This window comes from Mesoplodon bidens (genome assembly GCF_964165515.1).
Source record: "Mesoplodon bidens genome assembly, chromosome: 9".
Classification (NCBI taxonomy): Eukaryota; Metazoa; Chordata; class Mammalia; order Artiodactyla; family Ziphiidae; genus Mesoplodon; species Mesoplodon bidens.
This window is the reverse complement of record NC_138166.1, coordinates 59,435,578-59,459,575: the sequence shown is the minus strand read 5'-3', so window position 1 is coordinate 59,459,575 and position 23,998 is coordinate 59,435,578. Positions and strand designations below refer to the sequence as shown.

The window sequence follows — 23,998 nt, the reverse complement described above, 5'->3', positions numbered from 1 at the left end:
CATGAGTGAAGTCCTGCTGGGCTCACAGAGTCTGATTTCTTTATTGAAATCATCATGGTCCACTGGGTTCCGGTGGCAGGCTCCCAGGAGGTGAGAGCCAGGTTTGTTTTATTTGTTTCATACAATACTAGGCACGGTGTTGAATGGATGTTATAGAGTGGCTTCACACAAGGCATTTGCCAGATAAAATAAAAATATCCATGATATTTCTCTTTGGCTGTTTTACATCTCTTTTCATGGCTCTTCTCTCCCTGTACTGCACCCCAGGCCCTGGGAACCTCCTTTCTACTCCCTTATTTTCCAGGCTCATCCAGTGCCCTACCTGCCACCCTTGGCCTTCCTTTCCTTGGCTGTGTTGTGCTCAGGTCCTATTGCTCCCATGCTTCTTCCATCCCCATCATGATTGTTCTGTTTCTCTCCTCCATTCTGACTTCTTAGCAGCTCACTGTCCATTAGAGAGAATCTGATCAATTAAATGTACTTCCAACATACTTGTCCTTGAATAGAGGACAGAGCCTAAGCCATAGAAAAATACTTGTAATAGGGGAGCTTCACGCACTGACGTACCTGTGAAGGGGTGGGAAGGGAGAACTATCCTAACTATAGGCCTATAATTGTTTTCTGTAGGCCATACCTTTATCTTATTAGTCCAGGCTTGTGATCATTAAGTTCGGTGATTAGAAGGATGCCTTCAAAAGTATCTAGTCCCCTTGTTTTATTTGTAGATCTTATTTGAGAATGTTTATTGAGAGTGGATCATATGACAGGCGTGATGCTAAGCAGTGTTTCATGCATTACCTTGTTTAATCGTCACAGCTGCCTTATGAAGCTGGCACTGTTATTATCATCCCCATGTTACAGTTGAGATGACTGAGACTTAGAGAGGTCACGTAGGCTTTACAAGCTCACCCAGCCAAGATTGGAACCTAAGCAGCCAGACTCCATCACCCAAAGACTGTAGTCACAGGATGGGCTAAGGATTGTAACCCCCTTCGTGAAGATGCTCTCTGGAGCCTGGCTCCTCAAAACTGCACTGTTTCCAAGACTTGCCTTTTCCCACAGAATAGATGCACTGTCTGTACAAGGGAGTCGGACATCCCTTACATATTTTGTACAGAATCTCTAAGGGTTACTAACCTTATACAAACAGAAAAGAAGTTCTCTAGCTTCTTGGATATTTCTGTCTTTTGGTCATAAAGTTTTATGGAATAAATGGGAGTTTCAAGTGATATAAAGGCTTGAAGTCCTTGGAATGTAATTATTTCTCAAAGTTTGGAACTTGCTGAATATCACTAGATGACATTTGAGCTGCTTTAACTCTTGAGCTCATGACAGATGTCTATTTTCAGTTATGTTCCTCTGACTTGCCAATATTTTCTTTTAGAATTGAAAACGGATTTGTGACTATTTAATGAATTTAATATTAGAAAAGTCAAGGTTTAAGCTGCAACCTGGAGAAGTGAACAGGGGCATATGGAAATGTTTGCAAAATTGGGCCTCGGGCTTTTGGATAGCATATCTAAGTCAAATCAACACATATTTGCTGATTCTCTGGTTACGTGGAAAAGAATATGAGTAAATCAGACGTCAATATAAGCTTTGTCTGAAGTGAGCTACTATGCTAGACCAAGTGGCATGACGACACAAATAGTACCCAATTGGATGAGATGTCTAGGCTGGGGACCAGAAATGCTAAATTATGTCTATTACGCAGCTTCAGCCTTCTGAGTTCTATCTATAGTGAGCAAGTGAAGGACTCAGTTTGTTGACTGTGGCCCAGTATATTCACATTCTTTATTTAAAAGTCAAATTAACTGTAATCTCTAAACAAAAGGGTTTATTCATCTGTTCAAGTCACCTGGCTTCAAGCTGGGTATGAATTTCTCCAAAACTGGCACTGAAGTTAGAGTTGGGGGGAGGTGAGGTACATCCTTTTCACCTATGTTTGTCACTGATGGAATTAATTTTTAAAGAAGCATCATCTCAAAACGAAATAAGAACATATTTGGAAGGCAGTACATACTTTTGCATAAGTTTATGTGACTAAAAGTTGGATACAGATCAAAATGTTTTTCTCATATATGTATTACTGTAGTTTCTACATTTCTTTTTAAGTTCATAGTCAAGAGAAATAGATGTTTAGATAAAGTCATATTCTCGTTAGAAGCCTTTTTTTTTTTTGGTAGTATGCGGGCCTCTCACTGCCGTGGCCTCTCCCGCTGCGGAGCACAAGCTCCGGACGCGCAGTCCCAGCGGCCATGGCTCACGGGCCCAGCCGCTCCGCGGCATGTGGGATCCTCCCGGATAGGGGCACAAACCTGTGTCCCCTGCACCGGCAGGTGGACTCTCAACCACCGCGCCATTAGGGAAGCCCCCCCTTTTTTTTCTAAATCACAGCAGTGTGGTCTTGAAATTAGATGACCCATGGTCTAGCAATGTCTAGGAAGTTGTAGAGATTACCACAATACCAAAGCTCCAGTTTTCTCCGTTCATTAATTTTCTGAACTGGCCGTGTTAAGGCCACACCTCTTCTCTCCTCAGAAGAAATAATGGTGCCAAGTGAAGTAAGATTCTACCCCAAGGCTAGATGAAGTCAGGGTCACCCTAGCTTAATCCTGTCCTCTTGGCTTCTGTGTCCTGTGTGACTCCATTAAACTTAGGCTTTTCACCAAGTTTTGTAGTTTTCAATGTGTGTATAAAATTCTCTTCAAGGCATATCCCCCTATTCACTCTGGCCACCCCTGTACATGGGGCTGGTTCCACCATAGTCTGTGTTTGGGGACAGCTAGAGGACATGACACCGATGTGACTCTCTCCAGAAGGGCAGCCCACCTGGTTTCCTCCCGGAAGACATGGAAGAGTTCTCACCAGCCCCGAAGTGAACTCTTCAGAGACATTCATTCTAGCTGGAGTGGCTGGGGGTTTGGGGACAGAGCAGGGAAACGGACATAGAATGGCCCTGACCATCCTTGACATGCCATTGCCGAGGATGACAACTCCCTTTTTCCACTTCCAGGCACAGATGAGGAGCTAGGGCCAATGAATAGTGACACTTGGTAACCAGGTTCAAAGGCCATTGCTCATTATCACTGATAAAGGTTCTGCAAGTTTTACCATAAAAGGTATATTTAGAAGCAAGTCAGAGAGTGAATGTAGCTGCATCTACTTTTTTTTTTTTTAAACTAAACTTCAGTAAGAAATGCAGACGACTAAGAGTAGCTTAAACAATAGTAACTGCTAACATATGTGAAATTTCTGTAAGAGGACATTGTTTCCATTATAATATTATTCTCTGACACGATTTTGTTTCTTCTGGAGGAGCTGATTGAAGCTTGACTTTCGATATGGATTTTTTGACTCCCTTAAAAGTAACCGGGTGGCAGGGGTACAGTAAGTCGGCTATGAATGTTGTTGAAACATGTAAGAAGGGAGAGATTCAGATGGAATACACAATTACAAGTTTCTTTAAGTCCAATTTCATTTTGTTTTTACACATCTGGATAATTAACCAAGTATTACATTCTCTCTAGACTATTTTTACAAGTACAGTATGCTCCTAACGTGATTTCCATTAGGCTGTTCCAAACATCATTTAAGAACACAGAAAGATTGCAAACCAAGATTCAAAAACACTATTCAACTCTGATGCTGAGACCTTTTTTCTCTCATGGGGGAAATAAAAGTTTGAGAGCTGAATTCTGAGATCCTTCTGATGTCAGAGGAAAACTGGAGGTTTACTGCTTCTTTAAGCTCCAAATACAAGCACATACAAACATACCCTAATGGCTCTGGCCCTTCTTGTCAGAGGTGAGCTCAAAATATGGTCACCGTGGGGCAAAGGAGCCATACAAGAATAGTGTTGGAAACTGCAGCTTCTTTAAATATTGGAAAGGAATAATTACTAAGGGCAAACTAAAATCCTGATGTGTTGATTGCTAATCTAGTTTGAATTATTATGTTAGTTAAATATATTTGTCTGACTGAGTTCCTCATTTGAAGGTCACTGCTGAATTCTAAAATAGTATGTGTTCAAACAGTTTCTGGCCACACTTTTCCTCTTTCCTTTTATAATTGCTTTGATGCTGCTGTTCAGAGCTTGTTTGGGGCCAGTGTCTGATCTGAGGGTAGAAGGTTAATGTTAGTTCACAGACTTCAGGAGCTTCGTTGGCCAGCTGCTGACCACATGGGTGAACCCCAGCCAGAGATCAGAGAAACCACAGGGCTAATAGTTGTGGTTGTCATTGCTTTAGTTGTTGTTATGGGCAGAACTCAGAACAAAAGAAACAAGAGTTCATAAAATTACAGGAGCACAATTATAAGTCCTAAGGGCCATATAGTCCATTTCTGATCCATCAGACAACCACACCTAACTTCTCCCCCCAGAGTCTGACATTCTATTCTATTTAAAACATATCCGGAAAAGGGAAAACTGGGTAAAATCAAACATACTTGATTTATTGTCTGGTTGTCTTTTAAAGTGCTCGTGGTGGTCAGAGAATCATTAAATTGAGAAACAAATGGTTCAGGAAGAATAAACAAAAATGATCTTGAAGAAAAAAGAAATGTGTCTCAACAAGGAGAGTGAAAATAATTGAAATTTCATTGTAATGTTTTGGTGTCTGTTTTCCATAAAATAATCCTATAATTGTCTACTGTGTGACAGCCTGAGTCGCTCAACCAGTGGAATGATTAATGAAAACGGCAGTGAAGGAGTTGTCACACTGACACAGGGCAAGGAAGTGTGTGATAGTCATTAGAAAGCAAAAACCTAGGTAAACATCATCACTGTTAGGTTAGCAGATGTAGACTGAACATTGAGGAATCTGTTTTGGATGTGGTTATAGAACTACCCATCTCACTGTCTCATTTTCCTAAATGGTCCGCTTAGCAAGTGTGCAGTGGATAAATCCAAGGGTGGGTCCCAGGTTGGGGGACCAGAGATCCATAGTCTATCCAGGACCCTTGACTGAAATGTGATTTGATATGAGAAATGGGAAGCATGGAGGCAGCCAAGCCCGGACAGAATTCCAGGTGGGCATGTGAAACACACAGACCTTTGTTTTCATCATTTTAAAATATAGGAAGATAACGTTAACTTTACGTTGGCTCAAATTAAAGTAGGTAGGGCCTCCCTGGTGGCGCAGTGGTTGAGAGTCCGCCTGCCGATGCAGGGGATACGGGTTCGTGCCCCGGTCTGGGAGGATCCCATATGCCGCGGAGCGGCTGGGCCCGTGAGCCATGGCCGCTGGGCCTGCGCATCCGGAGCCTGTGCTCCGCAACGGGAGAGGCCACAAGAGTGAGAGGCCCGCATACCGCAAAAAGAAAAAAAAAAAAAATTAAAGTAGGTAAAATAATCTGTTCGTGGTGGATGCTCAGATTGAGTGGGTGTTCCTTTTTAATCTCCTGCCTGAATCCCAGATACATATGATGGTCACCAGGGGGAAGGTGCCATAAAAATGTGACTGTTTTAGCCTAAGTTTGTCATCACTACCTATAAAGTACATACCCTTCTATCTCTGAAAACGTCAAGAGAAGTGTTTTGTTGCTAGGTCTTGTAACAAGACAACGTGAGTGATAGCGTCACTGGAAGGTGTACTTCTTTAGCATTTGTACTGATTTCCAATAGAGAAAACACGTTTAGAAATAATGTCAGATTAGTCATTCATTTATCAACTATGTTTTCATGTACCTACTATGTGCTGGCTATTGTACACATTGTGGAAATAATAAGCCATGAAATGGTAGACTTTGCCTTATCACATTTGAGTCAAGTTTTCCATAATGTATTTTTAAAAGATATTGTGATCTTTACAAGTTTTGTGCTTTATTCATTTTTGTGTCTACTCAAGTATCTGTTATGATACCTGTGACAGAACAGTTGCCCAGTAAACCATCATTGAATGAAGATTATATAATACATCTGTACCAGTGAAATGATTAGTCAAGAAAATTTGCTTTTTTGGTCAATTTACAGAAGTTTTACTTGATAAATGTTCACATACTGTCCCTAAAAGGAGAATATAGCAAAGTTATACAACAAACCAAATTTCAGACAGGGAAGCTAAAAAGTACTCATGAGTATGAATGGATAAGCTGCTTTGATTTAATACTTTGCCTAAATAATTATTATTGCACAAGAGGAGTGCATCAGTGAAGGGATCTTGTGTGAGTTCTTCCATCATAATTTGGAAGGGGTTTAGGATTTGGAGCAGGTCAGACCAGGTTTAATTCTGACTCTATCACTTAACCTCTCTGAGCCCCAATGTCCTTACGTTGAAGTGGGAATAATGATAATAATGCAGCATATGATTATGGCATGGAAAAAATGAGAGCTCTCCAGAATTCCCAGTCTCTGAACTTCAGGGCCCTGGAGAGCCTTGGACATATTGTGAAAGTTCTGCAGATCCATATGTACCCACATAATGCATCTAGTCTATCTAGAATATGTGCATTGCTGTTTTTCAAATGCATGTAGTCTAATTCAAGATTCATTCATTGAGCAGCTGTTTACTGAGCACTAACAAACAGCATCAGGTACAGGGGATACACTAATAAACAAAAAGGACAGATATCCCTGTGTCTGTGGATCTTCTATTCTAGTGTGGGTAGGGGAATAACAATACACAAGGTAAAAAGTAAAAGTTTGTTGGAGAGTGATAAAGATTAAGATGAAAGAGGAGAGAAGGGGAATATAAAATATCAAAAAAGGGGTGTTAAATTTTTTGATAGGGTGGCCATGGAGGGCAACCCTCAGAAAGCCTCACTGAAGGAAGTGAGGGGGTTAACCATATGGATATCTGGGGAAGAACATTCCAGGGACAGAAAGAGCTAATGCAAGGGAAGGAACAGTACAGATCACAATTATGATTTGGTCTGAGAGAGGCTGGAGAGGAATGAGCAAGAGGATAGTAGGGGATAATGTGAGTGAAGTGACCAGATCACGTCAGCCCTTATGCCCCAGAAAAAGCACTTCACTTTTGCTTTGAGAGAGATGGGAAGTCATTAGAGGGTTTGAGCAGAGGAGTGGCATGATCTAATTTAACAGACCACTGTCTTGCAATTAGACTGGATGAGGGTAAGAGCAAAAGCAGAGGCCCATTGAGGAGGCTGCTGCAAGAATCCAGGCGAGAGATGACGGTACCTGGAGCAAGGTGATAAAGGGGTGTGTACAAAGACACTGGATTCCGGATGTGTTTTGATAGAATAGGTAGAGTTGATGAGATTCACTAATGGACTTTTCACGAGGTGTGAGTGAAAGAGATAAACAGTGGCACCAGGATTTTTGGCCTGAGCAGTTAGAAGAACAGAGTTTACATTAATGGAAACGGAGGCTGCAATGAGGGCTTGGGGATTGGAGCTTCGCTTTGAACATAAGAAGTTTAATATTAGACATACAAGTGGAAATGTCAGGAAGGCAACTTTTTAATGGAAGAAACACGGAACTATTTTTAAATATTACTGAACCAATAGTGGCTCTTTTCAGCATAATCTAAAAGCAGTATTATCATGGTTGTGTCAGCAAACTATTTTGAAATTGAAAAAGAGCCTTGTATTGGAAAAGGTTGGAAACAGAGGTAAGTCCAAGTGACCATTTTAGTGGCCAATAAATATTATTTATCCTTTTCCTCTTCCTTTAATACATGTTGATTTCAAATTTTGGCATCATTGTACAGATTTTGAAACCTTAATTTTGGCCTTGGGAATTTTTTTTTTTAATAAAGCTTGCAATGGAACTGTCTGGTGAGGAAAACCCTAAGGGTGGCAGAATTGTGTTACCGCTGTCCATGTTATTTGTTTTGGAAGGAAATTAGAATGTTCACTTAGGACATGTTCACTTATTATTTTTTTGCGCTCCTGACCTGTGACCTGCATGTCACTCCATGCTATTTGGGATGACAAAAGAAGGCAGGGACAGAGCTCCGTGCTAGTGTCAAATTTGCAATGTGAGGTTAAGAAATACATGTGCCTTGTGGAAATACTGATTGTTCTCTTGTGATTTTCATTTGCATAAACACGTCATTTTAGTAGCATTGATTTGTGATGGTTCATTTTAACGTCTAACCCTTCTCAGTCTTACGCGGGGAAATCCGTGCCAGCCATCACCCACTACATCCACGTGCTCAACCCCGTGATGACCATGAAGATCAACCTGAAGGGAATTGCTCTTGGAGACGCGTATTCTGATCCCGAGTCAGTAGGTGGCTCTTTTTTCCTTTCCGTTTTGTTCCTTAAGGAGAGTAAATACTCTTTAATCAGATGGAGGCTCCTCTTACCCTACAGACCTAACTTCGTAAAGGGAAATACTGTTGCTCAGTTGACTTTCTAATGATTTAAATCTTCTAATTTTTACCAAATGTTTTACATTGTCAACTTACTATATGTCAGCCTACGTTGGCTGTGAGTGCAAGTGTCAGTGTGTGTATGTACAAATGTGTGCACCTGTGCTTGGTGTGTTTGTGTGTATTTTGTGTACATGTGTGTTGTATGAGTGTTTGTGTGGTTATGTGGTCTGTGTTTGTGTATATGTGTTTGTGTGGTGTATTTGTGTGTTATACACGAATTGTGTGTGTGGTGTATGTGTGTTTGTGTATGTGTGTGGTGTGTGTATGTCTTATGTATGTGTGTGTTTGTGTGGTGTATTTTGTGTTGTGTATGCATTGTGTGTGTTGTACGTCTATGTTTGTGCGGGGTGTGTGTGCATATGTGTGTGTGTTGTCCTGCTCCGCTAATTGAGAAGTTACAAAGGGTTATTTCACAAGCAGGTGGGCTTCCCTCACATCCCTCTCTCTCCATGCAACGTCTGTGTTTGCTTCTTTTCTCCTCAGATCATACAGGGCTATGCACCATTCCTGTTCCAAATTGGCTTGTTGGATGAGAAGCAGAGAAAGTACTTCCAGAAGCAGTGTGATGAGTGCATGAAATACATCCAGGAGGAGAAGTGGTCTCAGGCCTTTGAAGTGAGTTCTGGGGCCTGCGCTGCCCTGGCACAATGAGCACCATCTGAGAAGGTCCCGGAAGCACTGCGGTGCCTGGCCTGGATCTTTGTTGTTAGCAAAAGTGTTTCCTTGGTGCTGTCCCGGGATCAGGAGGTGAGACAGTGGGCTCGTAAGGAAGAAAAGAGCCATCTGGGTTTCTTTGAATTTACTTTAACCATATTTTAAACCTGAGATCACCTCAGGGTGTTTATCTAACTATGTCTTTCATTAACTGTTTTGATTTCTTGAAATGCTGTGTAGGCCCTCAAGGCATCCCTACCATAAAGAAATCAGAAGAAAGGCAACCTGGAAAGTGGATGCATATGCTTCCACATGTGCTCTAAACCCTTCAGAGGGTAATATCCACACACAGGGCTCCAGCTGGGGAAGTGGCCACAGTGTAACACATGTCACATGTTCCTGTGTGTCAGGAACAAAGAGTATAAAGGGTGGTCGCTTGAAACTTTTACAAAGAGCCATTGGCATTTGTCAGTATCGCCACATCGCTCTCCTAAAATTAAATTTGAGGATCAAGTAACATGGTTATATTCTTCAACCTTTTTTTTTTTTGGTTGTTTAAAATGTAAGACTATACTAAATATTAGGATGCAGGAGGGTCTTGTTTGTTGCTCGTTTGTTTTTTGGCCAGTGCAGACAAAGATCATTTGTAGGGGCTTCCCTGGTTGAGAGTCCGCCTGCCGATGCAGGGGACACGGGTTCGTGCCCCGGTCCGGAAGGATCCCACATGCCACGGAGCGGCTGGGCCCGTGAGCCATGGCCGCTGGGCCTGCACGTCCGGAGCCTGTGCTCCGCAACGGGAGAGGCCACAACAGTGAGAGGCCCGCGTACCGCAAAAAAAAAAAAATCATGTGTAAGCAATCTTCCTTGGGGGGTTTTGTCACCTTTGCCATAGAGCCTGTGTGTTTGACACATTAGTAACTGAGATGAGGACTGAATTTTGAGACCTTTAATCTTGTTACTGGGAACACAGCCTGTCACAGTTTACCTAACAGCATTGTTATTATTATTATTTTTTTATTAGTTTCTGCTTTATAACAAAGTGAATCAGTCATACATATACATCTGTTCCCACATCCCTTCCCTCATGCATCTCCCTCCCTCCCACCCTCCCCATCCCACCCCTCCAGGCGGTCACAAAGCACCGAGCTGATCTCCCTGTGCTCTGCGGCTGCTTCCCACTATCTATCTACCTTACGTTTGGTAGTGTATATATGTCCATGCCTCTCTTTTGCTTTGTCACAGCTTACCCTTCCCCCTCCCCATATCCACAAGTCCATTCTCAAGTAGGTCTGTGTCTTTATTCCCGTTTTACCCCTAGGTTCTTCAAGACATTTTTTTTTTTAAATTCCATATATATGTGTTAGCATACGGTATTTGTCTTTCTCTTTCTGACTTACTTCACTCTGTATGACACACTCTAGGTCTATCCACCTCATTACAAATAGCTCAGTTTCGTTTCTTTTTATGGCTGAGTAATATTCCATTGTATATATGTGCCACATCTTCTTTATCCATTCATCCGATGATGGACATTTAGGTTGTTTCCAGCTTCGGGCTATTGTGAATAGAGCTGCAATGAACATTTTGGTACATGTCTCTTTTGGAATTATGGTTTTCTCAGGGTATATGCCTAGTAGTGGGATTGCTGGGTCATATGGTAGTTCTATTTGTAGTTTTTTAAGGAACCTCCATACTGTTCTCCATAGTGGCTGTACCAATTCACATTCCCACCAGCAGTGCAAGAGTGTTCCCTTTTCTCCACACCCTCTCCAGCATTTATTGTTTCTAGATTTCTTGATGATGGCCATTCTGACTGGTGTGAGATGATATCTCATTGTAGTTTTGATTTGCATTTCTCTAATGATTAATGATGTTGAGCATTCTTTCATGTGTTTGTTGGCAGTCTGTATATCTTCTTTGGAGAAATGCCTATTTAAGTCTTCTGCCCATTTTTGGATTGGGTTGTTTGTTTTTTTGCTGTTGAGCTGCATGAGCTGTTTATAAATTTTGGAGATTAATCCTTTGTCAGTTGCTTCATTTGCAAATATTTTCTCCCATTCTGAGGGTTGTCTTTTGGTCTTGTTTATCGTTTCCTTTGCTGTGCAAAAGCTTTGAAGTTTCATTAGGTCCCATTTGTTTATCTTTGTTTTTATTTCCATTTCTCTAGGAGGTGGGTCCAAAAGGATCTTGCTGTGATTTATGTCATAGAGTGTTCTACCTATGTTTTCCTCTAAGAGTTTGATAGTTTCTGGCCTTACATTTAAGTCTTTAATCCATTTTGAGCTTATTTTTGTGTATGGTGTTAGGGAATGATCTAATCTCAAACTTTTACATGTCCCTGTCCAGTTTTCCCAGCACCACGTATTGAAGAGGCTGTCCTTTCTCCACTGTACATTCCTGCCTCCTTTATCAAAGATAAGTTGGCCATATGTGCGTGGGTTTATCTCTGGGCTTTCTATCCTGATCCACTGATCTATCTTTCTGTTTTTATGCCAGTACCACACTGTCTTGATTACTGTAGCTTTGTAGTATAGTCTGAAGTCAGGGAGCCTGATTCCTCCAGCTCCGTTTTTCGTTGTCAAGATTGATTTGGCTATTCGGGGTCTTTTGTTTTTCCAAACAAATTTTGAAATTTTTTGTTCTAGTTCTGTGAAAAATGCCAGTGGTAGTTTGATAGGGATTGCATTGAATCTGTAGATTGCTTTGGGTAGTAGAGTCATTTTCACAATATTGATTCTTCCAATCCAGGAGCATGGTATATCTCTCCATCTATTTGTATCATCTTTAATTTCTTTCATCAGTGTCTTATAATTTTCTGCATACAGGTCTTTTGTCTCCTTAGGTAGGTTTATTCCTAGATATTTTATTCTTTTTGTTGCAATGGTAAATGGGAGTGTTTTCTTGATTTCATTTTCAGATTTTTCATCATTAGTGTACAGGAATGCCAGAGATTTCTGTACATTAATTTTGTATCCTGCTACTTTACCAAATTCATTGATTAGCTCTAGTAGTTTTTCGGTAGCATCTTTAGGATTCTCTATGTATAGTATCATGTCATCTGCAAACAGTGACAGCTTTACTTCTTCTTTTCCAATTTGGATTCCTTTTATTTCCTTTTCTTCTCTGATTGCTGTGGCTAAAACTTCCAAAACTATGTTGAATAAGAGTGGTGAGAGTGGGCAGCCTTGTCTTGTTCCTGATCTTAGTGGAAATGGTTTCAGTTTTTCACCATTGAGGACAATGTTGGCTGTGGGTTTGTCATATATGGCCTTTATTATGTTGAGGAAAGTTCCCTCTATGCCTACTTTCTGCAGGGTTTTTATCATAAATGGGTGTTGAATTTTGTCGAAAGCTTTCTCTGCATCTATTGAGATGATCATATGGTTTTTCTCCTTCAACTTGTTAATATGGTGTATCACATTGATTGATTTGCGTATATTGAAGAATCCTTGCATTCCTGGAATAAACCCCACTTGATCATGGTGTATGATCCTTTTAATGTGCTGTTGGATTCTGTTTGCTAGTATTTTGTTGAGGATTTTTGCATCTATGTTCATCAGTGATATTGGCCTGTAGTTTTCTTTCTTTGTGACATCCTTGCCTGGTTTTGGTATCAAGGTGATGGTGGCCTCGTAGAATGAGTTTGGGAGTGTTCCTTCCTCTGATATTGTTTGGAAGAGTTTGAGAAGGATGGGTGTTAGCTCTTCTCTAAATGTTTGATAGAATTCGCCTGTGAAGCCATCTGGTCCTGGGCTTTTGTTTGATGGAAGATTTTTAATCACAGTTTCAATTTCAGTGCTTGTGATTGGTCTATTCATATTTTCTATTGCTTCCTGATTCAGTCTTGGCAGGTTGTGCATTTCTAAGAATTTGTCCATCTCTTCCAGGTTGTCCATTTTATGGGCATAGAGTTGCTTATAGTAATCTCTCATGATCTTTTGTATTTCTGCAGTGTCAGTTGTTACTTCTCCTTTTTCATTTCTAATTCTATTGATTTGAGTCTTCTCCCTTCTTTTCTTGATGAGTCTGGCTAATGGTTTATCAATTTTGTTTATCTTCTCAAAGAACCAGCTTTTAGTTTTATTGATCTTTGCTATCGTTTCCTTCATTACTTTTTCATTTATTTCTGATCTGATTTTTATGATTTCTTTCCTTCTGCTAACTTTGGGATGTTTTTGTTCTTCTTTCTCTAATTGCTTTAGGTGCAAGGTTAGGTTGTTTATTCGAGATGTTTCCTGTTTCTTAAGGTGAGATTGTATTGCTATAAACTTCCCTCTTAGAACTGCTTTTGCTGCATCCCATAGGTTTTGGGTCATCGTGTCTCCATTGTCATTTGTTTCTAGGTATTTTTTAATTTCCTCTTTGATTTCTTCAGTGATCACGTTGTTATTAAGTAGTGTATTGTTTAGCCTCCATGTGTTTGTATTTTTTACAGCTCTTTTCCTGTAATTGATATCTAGTCTCATAGCATTGTGGTCAGAAAAGATACTTGATACAATTTCAATTTTCTTAAATTTACCAAGGCTTGATTTGTGACCCAAGGTATGATCTATCCTGGAGAATGTTCCATGAGCACTTGAGAAAAATGTGTATTCTGTTGTTTTTGGATGGAATGTCCTATAAATATCAATTAAGTCCATCTTGTTTAATGTATCATTTAAAGCTTGTGTTTCCTTATTTATTTTCATTTTGGAAGATCTGTCCATTGGTGAAAGTGGGGTGTTAGAGTCCCCTACTATGATTGTGTTACTGTCGATTTCTCCTTTTATGGCTGTTAGTATTTGCCTTATGTATTGAGGTGCTCCTATGTTGGGTGCATAAATATTTACAATTGTTATATCTTCTTCTTGGATCGATCCCTTGATCAATATGTAGTGTCCTTCTTTGTCTCTTCTAGTAGTCTTTATTTTAAAGTCTATTTTGTCTGATATGAGAATTGCTACTCCAGCTTTCTTTTGATTTCCATTTGCATGGAATATCTTTTTCCATCCCCTTACTTTCAATCTGTATGTGTCTCTAGGTCTGAAGTGGGTCTCTTGTAGACAGCATATATATGGGTCTTGTTTTTGTATCCATTCAGCCAATCTGTGTCTTTTGGTGGGAGCATTTAGTCCATTTACATTTAAGGTAATTATCGATATGTATGTTCCTATTCCCATTTTCTTAATTGTTTTGGGTTCGTTATTGTAGGTCTTTTCCTTCTGTTGTGTTTCTTGCCTAGAGAAGTTCCTTTAGCATTTGTTGTAAAGCTGGTTTGGTGGTGCTGAACTCTCTCAGCTTTTGCTTGTCTGTAAACGTTTTAATTTCTCCATCAAATCTGAATGAGATCCTTGCTGGGTAGAGTAATCTTGGTTGCAGGTTTTTCTCTTTCATCACTTTAATTATGTCCTGCCACTCCCTTCTGGCTTGGAGAGTTTCTGCTGAGAGATCAGCTGTTAACCTGATGGGGATTCCCTTGTGTGTTATTTGTTGTTTTTGCCTTGCTGCTTTTAATATGATTTCTTTGTGTTTAATTTTTGACAGTTTGATTAATATGTGTCTTGGCATATTTCTCCTTGGATTTGTTCTGTATGGGACTCTCTGTGCCTCCTGGACTTGATTAACTATTTCCTTTCCCATATTAGGGAAGTTTTCAACTATAATCTCTTCAAATATTTTCTCAGTCCCTTTCTTTTTCTCTTCTTCTTCTGGAACCCCTATAATTCGAATGTTGGTGCGTTTAATGTTGTCCCAGAGGTCCCTGAGACTGTCCTCTGTTCTTTTCATTCTTTTTTCTTTATTTTGCTCTGCAGCAGTTATTTCCACTATTTTATCTTCCACCTCACTTATCCGTTCTTCTGCCTCAGTTATTCTGCTATTGATCCCATCTAGAGTATTCATTTCATTTATTGTGTTTTTAATCGATGCTTGATTCATCTTTAGTTCTTCTAGGTCCTTGTTAACTTTTTCTTGCATTTTGTCTATTCTATTTCCAAGATTATGGATCTGGGAAATAGAATCTTGGATCAGCTTTACTATCATTATTCTGAATTCTTTTTCAGGTAGACTGCCTATTACCTCTTCATTTGTTAGGTCTGGTGGGTTTTTATCTTGCTCCTTCTCCTGCTGTGTGTTTTTCTGTCTTCTCATTTTGCTTATGTTACTGTGTTTGGGGTCTCCTTTTTGCAGGCTGCAGGTTCGTAGTTCCTGTTGTTTTTGGTATCTGTCCCCAGTGGCTAAGGTTGGTTTAGTGGGTTGTGTAGGCTTCCTGGTGGAGGGGACTAGTGCCTGTGTTCTGGTGGATGAGGGTGGATCTTGTCTTTCTGGTGGGCAGGTCCACGTCTGGTGGTGTGTTTTGGGGTGTCTGTGGACTTTTTGTGATTTTAGGCCACCTCTCTGCTAATGGGTGGCGTTGTGTTCCTGTCTTGCTAGTTGTTTGGCATAGGGTGTCCAGCACTGTAGCTTGCTGGTCGTTGAGTGAAGCTGGGTGCTGGTGTTGAGATGGAGATCTCTGGAAGATTTTTGTCGTTTGATATTATGTGGAGCTGGGAGGTCTCTTGTGGACCAGTGTCCTGAAGTTGGCTCTCCCACCTCAGAGGCACAGCACTGACTCCTGGCTCCTCAATTTGGGATGATTTGTTGTCTATTCATGTATTCCACAGATGCAGGGTACATCAAGTTGATTGTGGAGCTTTAATCCGCTGCTTCTGAGGCTGCTGGGAGAGGTTTCCCTTTCTCTTCTTTGTTCTCACAGCTCCTGGGTCTCAGCTTTGGATTTGGCCCCGCCTCTGCGTGTTGGTCGCCGGAGGGCGTCTGTTCTTCGCTCAGACAGGACAGGGTTAAAGGAGCAGCCGCTTCGGGGACTCTGGCTCACTCAGGCCGGGCGGGAGGGAGGGGCACGGAGTGCGGGGCGAGCCTGCAGTGGTAGAGTTCGGCGTGACGTTGCACCAGACCGAGGCGCACCGTGCGTTCTCCCAGGGAAGCCGCCCCTGGATCCCGTGACCCCGGCAGTGGCGGGCTGCACAGGCTCCCAGAAGGGCGGTGTGGACAGTGACCTGCTCTCGCACACAGGCTTCTTGGCGGCGGCAGCAGCAGCCCCAGCGTCCCACGCCCGTCACTGGGGTCCGCGCTTTCAGTCGTGACTCGCGCCCGTCTGTGGAGCCCCTTTAAGCAGTGCTCTTAATCCCCTCTCCTCGCGCACCAGGAAACCAAGAGGGAAGAAAAAGTCTCTTGCCTCTTCGGCAGCTCCAGAGTTTTCCCGGACTCCCTGCCGGCTAGCTGTAGCACATTAGCCCCCTTCAGGCTGAGTTCTCGCCGCCAGCCCCAGCCCTCTCCCTGCGCTCTGACCGAAGCCCGAGCCTCAGCTTCCAGCGCCGCCCGCCCTGGTGGGCGAGCAGACAAGCCTCTCGGGCTGGTGAGTGCCGGTTGGCACCGATCCTCTGTGCGGGAATCTCTCCGCTTTGCCCTACCCAGGTATGTGGGGAGTTTCTTGCCTTTTGGGAGGTCTGGGGTCTTCTGCCAGCATTCAGTAGGTGTTCTGTAGGAGTTGTTCCACGTGTAGCTGTATTTCTGGTGTATCCGTGGGGAGGAAGGTGATCTCCGCGTCTTACTCTTCCGCCATCTTACCCGGAAGTGAGCATTGTTATTATTAAGGCCGAGGCCTGGTATTAATAGTCTTTTAGGCGCTGTAGGTCAGCTGGTTCAGATCAAAACAGGAGACAGAAACTTACGGAGAAGGGTGGGGTAACACAGCTGTGCTCCATTTTACAAATAGGGTGCCAGGGCAGTGACTGCCCTTGTTGTGAGTTCTGACAGCAGCAAGCTGTGTAAATAGGAGAACTCAGGAAGTCCCGAGCCACTCCGCAGCACCCTGGCGGGCTCCTCTTTTTGTGCCAGGACACTTGATGTGGCTGCAGAGCGTGGATTCAGAATATCTTGTGCAATTGTGAATGTGAAGGAAAGAAGGAGGATCTTATCAGGGACATGTTGGGTCATTCTTCAACTTGCAATCACAGTATTTTCAAGACTGGTTTTAGGCTATCTGCTGTGGTAGGCAGAAAGGGTAAAAAGGACTAAACGTTTAGAATTTAGAATTAATATGAAATTTTACATTGCATGAGACCCGTCTGCAAGTGAGACATTTGATGTGTTTCTGAAGAAGCATATGTCAAGAGCAAGCATAAGCAGTGTCAAGAGCAAGAATATTTGATAGACTCAAAGGAATAAAGACGGCAGAAAGATGTCTGTGGTGTGTGATCCAGCAGCCTAAGCGTCCACAGGATTAGTGAAACTGTTGAAAAGTTCAGATATTGTGTGTATTCAGAAATACTGAGAAGATGGCCCATGAGGTCTCTCGCAAACCAGATTCATCAAAAACTAGAGAACCCCCCCACCCCTCCCGAAAAAAAAAAAAAAAAAAACTCTTGAAGGTATGCAATGTCTCTGTGACCACTGGTCCAAAACCTTGTGTGATAAATGAAAAGGCTTTTGCTTTTTCACAGGAAATAGATGAAATGATACTTAGGAAAGTAATCAACTAGTGGTAAAATGTGTTTCACGTTATGCAATACAAGACTCCAAGAAATCCTGAAACCCAAGAGAATACAAATGTCAAAATCTCAAGCCTAAATAATAAAGCCTTTTTGATGTTCTGATCCCTTAAAATGATTTAGTTAATAAAAGAGCGGTAAGTTGGAGCTGAAGGGATCAGCTTCTCTCCCGAAACACACCCCTGGCGTTCGCCTTCTCATTCTCTGAATATTTTGGCTCCTGCCTCAGTGTCACTTTCCAGCATTACTCTTGTCATCATTTCTGGTGACTGAAGTCTCCACATGGATGATCTTTTTTTTTTTTTTTTTTTTGCAGTACGCGGGCCTCTCCCGTTGCGGAGCACAGGCTGCGGACGCGCAGGCTCAGCGGCCATGGCTCACGGGCCCAGCCACTCCGCGGCATGTGGGATCTTCCCGGACTGGGCACGAACCCGTGTCCCCTGCATCGGCAGGCGGACTCTCAACCACTGCGCCACCAGGGAAGCCCTTGAATGATCTTTTTAATGCTTGGCCCCTCAGTTTCTTAGTCTCCTCTCATTTAGTGATCTTGTTCTCTTTACCTTAGCTGCTCATTCCCATTACCCCCTGCAAAAAAGCCAGCAATCACTCTGCAGTCTCAGATTCAACAGATTCAAACATCTTCCCCCAACTGCTGCCTCCCGTCCTCCCAGCTCACTTCTCTGAATATGCCAACTTGAATTACAGTCCTGCAACCCCATTGGCTTTCAGTCCATGGATCCTACTACCTCTTCGTGGTCCCCTACCCCTGCAGGTCTTAATTTCTCTAATTACCCAACATAAACCCAAGCTCAGTCACATACATTTCCCACCTACGGCCCCCCTTTGCACCTCCTCCAACTCCTTTGGCCAAACCACAGTCCTGGCTAGATGCCCCTCTCTACCACTCCATGCCTGCCTTTGTGCAGCTCAACATGACCTGAGAAAAGCACACAACTGTGCCGACTGCTCTCACCTTCAGCTGATGACCGGGTTTCAATGTCAGCAGTCCAAAGATAACTTCCACCAGTTCCAAGCGCCTGGGTGTATGTCCGTATCCTCTGCCCTGTCTCCTCGTACATGGGTGAGTGGTCAATGATCATGTTATGGTAACCCTTCCCCACAAGACTCACTCCCGCAGTCGGGGCCTTTGGGCTCACTGTTTGCTCTACTTGGAAAGTTCTTTTCCTAGATGTTTTCCGGGCTTGCTTCCTCCCTTCCAACAGGTCTTTACTCAAATGCCACCTTCTAAGTGAGACTCATTTCCTCCTCTCTGCAGTGTCCCCCACACCCACCACCCAGGCACACATACCCCACAGGCACCCATGGCACTTCCTACTCCCCTTCTCCTTGTTCATTTTCTCCTTAGCCCTTATCATTCTCTAATACACTGCATATTTTATCTATGAATGCTTGTTTATTGTACCCTCTAGAATATAAGCTCTATGAGGGAGCATTTTTGGCCTGCCTTGTTCACTGCTGTTTCCCCAATGCCTTGGACAGTGTCTGTAGCGCAGAGAAGATGTGTGGGAAGTGGTTGTTGAATGAAACAGTTATTGAATAAATGAAGTGACAGATGCCTGTATATTTTTACCCACCCTAATGTTTTCCTCCTTCCTTTCTCCCCTCTCTCCCAACCTAGTTACTGGATAAACTACTAGATGGTGACTTAATAAGCAAGCCTTCCTACTTCCAGAATGTTACAGGATGTTCTAATTACTACAGCCTTTTACAGTGCACGGTAATGACAACAATTTAAAAAAACATAACAGTGTTTTTGCTTAAACTTTTGGCAAAACCAAACTTCCTCCAATTTAGGAAACAGGAGAGCTGACTTTACACTAGACAAACATGTCCAAACTGTATTGCATTATTTGCTATACTAATCTATAGGATTTTTTACCCTGCCAGTGTTGTATACATTATAATCTGACCATTGAGAGTGTGTGATATTCCAGATAACTCAAAAAAAATCTCCGATTAACACAATTTCCCCCCACTAGAGCTTGTTATACAGAAGTTCTTTTGTGAAGGAGACAGGCCAGGATTGCAGTTCTGGGTATCAGGTCCCAGAGCTCCAATCCTGTAGTGAGTTTCTTGAAAATGCCCACATTATTTGTTCTGTACTTCAGACAGCTTGGATAACCCAAACTGCCAAAGCCTTTATGAAAATATTTGCTTTGTCTTACTTTTAACTTAAGATGTTTCATGCATTCAGTAGGGCCCTCACTTCAAGCCCTCTGGAATATTTCTCAAAGTATTCAAATAGTTTCTTTCATAAAAGTGGGCCAAAATTTGATGTCTTTTGGGTAGAATTAATCAAATAAGATAGAGGGAGCCAGAGTGGGGATTTGGATTTGTATAACCATGTCTAGTGGATATGACAATACATTCTGTTTTTAAAATTGCCTTACTTATTAACTATTTTGTAAATAAAATATAAAGCTAATTTCAATGGAATTTGCCAATGCTGTGGTTTTGGATTTAGATTCTACCAAGAGAAAAACATATGCTAGGCAAGAAAGAAGCAAAATTTGTGATTAAATTTTTTTCTTTACAAAGAAAATGTATTCACAGTTAGCAAAAAATATTGATGAGTCACAAAATTGTTGATTTCAAACTCTTTTTTTTATCCTTTTGTAACTTTTTAAAAACAGCATTTACTCTTCTTTTTTCTTTTAGCGTAATGAATCTTACAGAGACTTTTATGCAGTATTTTTAAAAAATAAGGCTAATGGACAACTTCTCTTTTGTCTTATGTCCTTCATAAGGTATCATCTGTTCTTACATTTGATATATTTTCCCCCTTAAATTATGGTCAGCTGATTATTTTGTGTGTGTGGTTTTAGTAAACGGCAGAACATGAAAAAGAAATAAATCCTCAGCTTTTAATCCACCACATCACCTCCCTGGCCCCTTGTGGTCCATTTCACCTTCTTTCCCGAGAGCCTCCAACAAGGAGCAAATTGATTTTGATAATCTCGCCTCTTCATTTTTCCTATCTTTGCCTTGAATGGAGTTTTTAATTGGAGTTACAGATCACAAAAGTTTAATTGTTACAAAAAGGAAAATCCAGCATTTGCAAATTGTATACTGGCTCCAAGAGTATCAGGTCATCCAGATTTGCTTGGTAAAATTTGAATTTCCCCAAACCCCCAAGTTAAAATATTCAGGGTAGAGACCCGTTAATAGTGGTGTCACATCTTGTTCATCGTGATATATGTTAGGAGAAATTTGAAGCTTTCCCCAGAGTACTGTTCCCACCACCCACTCGTTTTCCCTAATATTTTTCTGATGCCAGGAACCTGAGGACCAAAGTTACTACAGGAAATTTTTGTCCCTCCCACAAGTGAGACAAGCCATCCACATGGGAAGCCAGACTTTTAGTGGTGGATCCAAAGTTGAAAAGTACTTGCGAGAAGATACAATAAAGTCAGTGAAACCATGGTTAACTGAAATCATGAATAATTATAAGGTAAGAGACTTAACTTAGCTACTGTCTATTTTAGGAACTTTTCAGATCACCCAAAGCAGAAGTGAGCTTCTTTTATTCTTAATTTGACTCCTGCCTTTTTTTACTTTTACGATATCTTACAAATGTAAGTAACAACTGCTGCATTGTTTGATTTCTTTGAATTAAAAGGTTTAGTTTTTTCCTTCTAATTAAATCACTTCCCCCCGAAAGTTCCTAAAAATGAAATTCTCTTTGGCACATGACACCTCTCATCATTTCTTGAAAATAGAAGGAGAGCAGAGCCCAGAAGATGACTGGCCTGGTGTAAAAGCCAATTTTCCCTTATTGTTTGCTTTGTTATGTTAATCCCAATGAAGTCAGGGATAAATGAAATCAACTGGTTATTCCAAAAATGCTTTTTGCTTGATAATTGCATTCATTCACGTTGCTCAACCACAGTTTCTTCAGGGCCGGCTTTAAGCCAAACGTTGTGCTAGTCTGTCAGGTTGAAGCGTTGAATGAGACAAGGTCCCTGTTTTGAGGCATGTAAAGTCAGTCACTGTGTTATCTGACTGAGACGTTCTGCCTGATTTGCTGCTGGTGGTACCAGAGGTTCAAGCAAAGGAACTGTGGACCCTCGAACTCTCACTGTGAGGGAAGGACACCACGGGCGGGTGACAGGGGGACAGTCATCTTGTGCATTTCTTTCCCCTTTATTTCTCTTCTTACCTCCTCCTCTGATCCTCCAGGACTGTTAGCATATGTCCTAGGCATGGTCTGGGGGTAGCTCAACAGGATAAGTGTGTTATGATAGAGAAGATCACCACCAGAGGTGATCCACTTTTTCTCTGTTTCCTGGCAGAGGCAAGAGTAATGTTTGGAATGAACAAAAAACAGGGCAGGGCTTTCCTGGTGGCGCAGTGCTTGAGAGTCTGCCTGCCGATGCAGGGGACATGGGTTCGCGCCCCGGTCCAGGAAGATCCCACATGCCGCGGAGCGGCTGGGCCCATGCGCCATGGCCGTTGAGCCTGCGCTTCCAGAGCCTGTGCTCCGCAACGGGGGAGGCCACAACAGTGAGAGGGCCGCGTACTGCAAAAAAAAAAAAAAAAAAAAAAAAAAAACAGGACAACCAGTAACCAACACATGAATCAGACAAAAGGCAACCTCTCCTCAAGATACTTTATTTCTATCTGTCCAAAAATTGTCTTAATATACTGCTTTTATTTGAACCAGACTCTTTACTGCCATTTTCCGACATAAGGAAAACACATTTCAACAATGTCTATGTTAGGAATAGTGTCTCTTGGGATTGTTCAGTGCACAACCTTCAGTACTACCCAGGGAGCCCTTGACCTAATGCACCCTTACTAGATTGTGTTTTAGAATATGCCCGACCTAGAAGACCTATTTTCTGATCCTGCCTCTAGTACACAGAGTTTGCATCCTAGACATACAACTTTTTTTTTTTTTTTTTTTTTGCGGTATGCGAGCCTCTCACCGTTGTGGTCTCTCAACCACTGCGCCACCAGGGAAGCCCTAGACATACAACTTTTATTCAAAATAATCTAGGGCCAATGGCATGCAGAGTCTACAAACCCATTATATACCTGCAGAACTTCATGAAATACTTACTTTGTAGGCAAGAAAGGGCCTAACTAGATGAGGTCAGGATTTCAGCCACTCTTGTGTTTGGTTCTGTCAGGGAAATGTAGTGGCCCTTAGTGCTTGCCTGCTTGGAGCCTTCTCTGAGCACCTTCAGGTTGTCCTCTTCTCTGAGGTCTCAGACCATGTGCTCTCTACTGCTGTGGTCACACTTAGCACACTGTACTGCCATTATGGGCTGTCAGTCGTAGCACCAGCCTCGAGCAGATGTCAGTAACACATAGATGAATGAATGAATGAAAAATCAGTTCTATAAATTAGTGGTCTATCAAAAATGTATCTAATAAACTTGTTCATCAGGTATTTATTATCCACAAATTTATTAAACCAAAAAGAGCTTAACACTTATGTTTTCAAGATGTAAACATTGGGCTATAATGTAACATTAAGGAACGCAAAATGGTTTTTTTGAGTGGAGAGCAGATAAGGAAGTTCCCATGTATATTTTTTTGTGCCCTTGCATGATAGGTTTTTTCACTGTATAAATTTAACTAGAGTATGATTTCTTTCTCAGCCAAGTGAGGATAGCGTGAGATATATAGTTCACCTGATGGTGTAAACTCTCCTGGTATTGGCTGATCGCCATACAGTGTCCACTTGCTTGCTAAGGGAGAATATGCTGATTAAAGATGAGCCTGCATCTTGATATTTAAACATATCTGTTTCTGTTTTCCATGTATCCTAAACCTACCAATATGAATTCCAATGAAATCAGAATGTTCTCTAAACTTTCAAACTCTGAATCAGTTGTCAGAAAAAGAGAATAGATTAGTGGTGCAGATAAACCATGTTTCCAGAAAGAAAGAGAACAAAGTATGCAGTCAGTCTGAGTGCAGACCAAAAAGCGGCTGTTGCCGAAACAGACCGCATATCCATGGCTACAGCTGGCATAGCCCACAGGGCAGCGATTATCCTTGGCTTGTCTGTTAATGGTGGTGAACCTCAATGTGTATGCAGTGGAATCAGAACAATCTAGGTTGGCTTAAAACATTAGTACCCTCAAGGTTATATTTATGTAAGACTCAGTACTAAGTTGTCATAGAAAATAGTGCACATGTTTCTATTCATAGGAACGTGGAAGTCTCTTTCTAGTACTAGACTCATTTTAAGCAATGTGGAATATCTGATGGGCTGAGGAAGACCTTCATCAGTTTCTGGAAACTAATAGAACTAAAAGAACAAGGGTATCGTACATCAGTTTCTGTACAGAGTATGTGAAAACATAATCCTTTTCTTGTGAAGACCTATAGGGGATGTGTACTCAAAGTCATCCTCTTTTCAGTAATTTCAGATATTTAGGTGGTAAATTGAAATATCATTTTAGCAGTTTCCAGAACAACTAGAATGAGAAATAATCTGTT

The 23,998-nt window shown here is 41.7% G+C and overlaps 1 protein-coding gene across 1 annotated transcript in view; it reads left to right on the top strand.

The window, feature by feature from the left end:
- The window catches only part of CPVL (carboxypeptidase vitellogenic like), a gene marked incomplete at both ends in the record, with an annotated part of 113,929 nt that overhangs the window by 42,661 nt on the left and 47,270 nt on the right, over positions 1-23,998 (top strand). Inside the window, 4 exon segments of the mRNA XM_081243650.1 lie at positions 8,072-8,194; positions 8,826-8,957; positions 19,164-19,262; positions 20,823-20,996. Of these exon segments, the coding sequence (XP_081099776.1) occupies positions 8,072-8,194; positions 8,826-8,957; positions 19,164-19,262; positions 20,823-20,996 (528 nt within the window).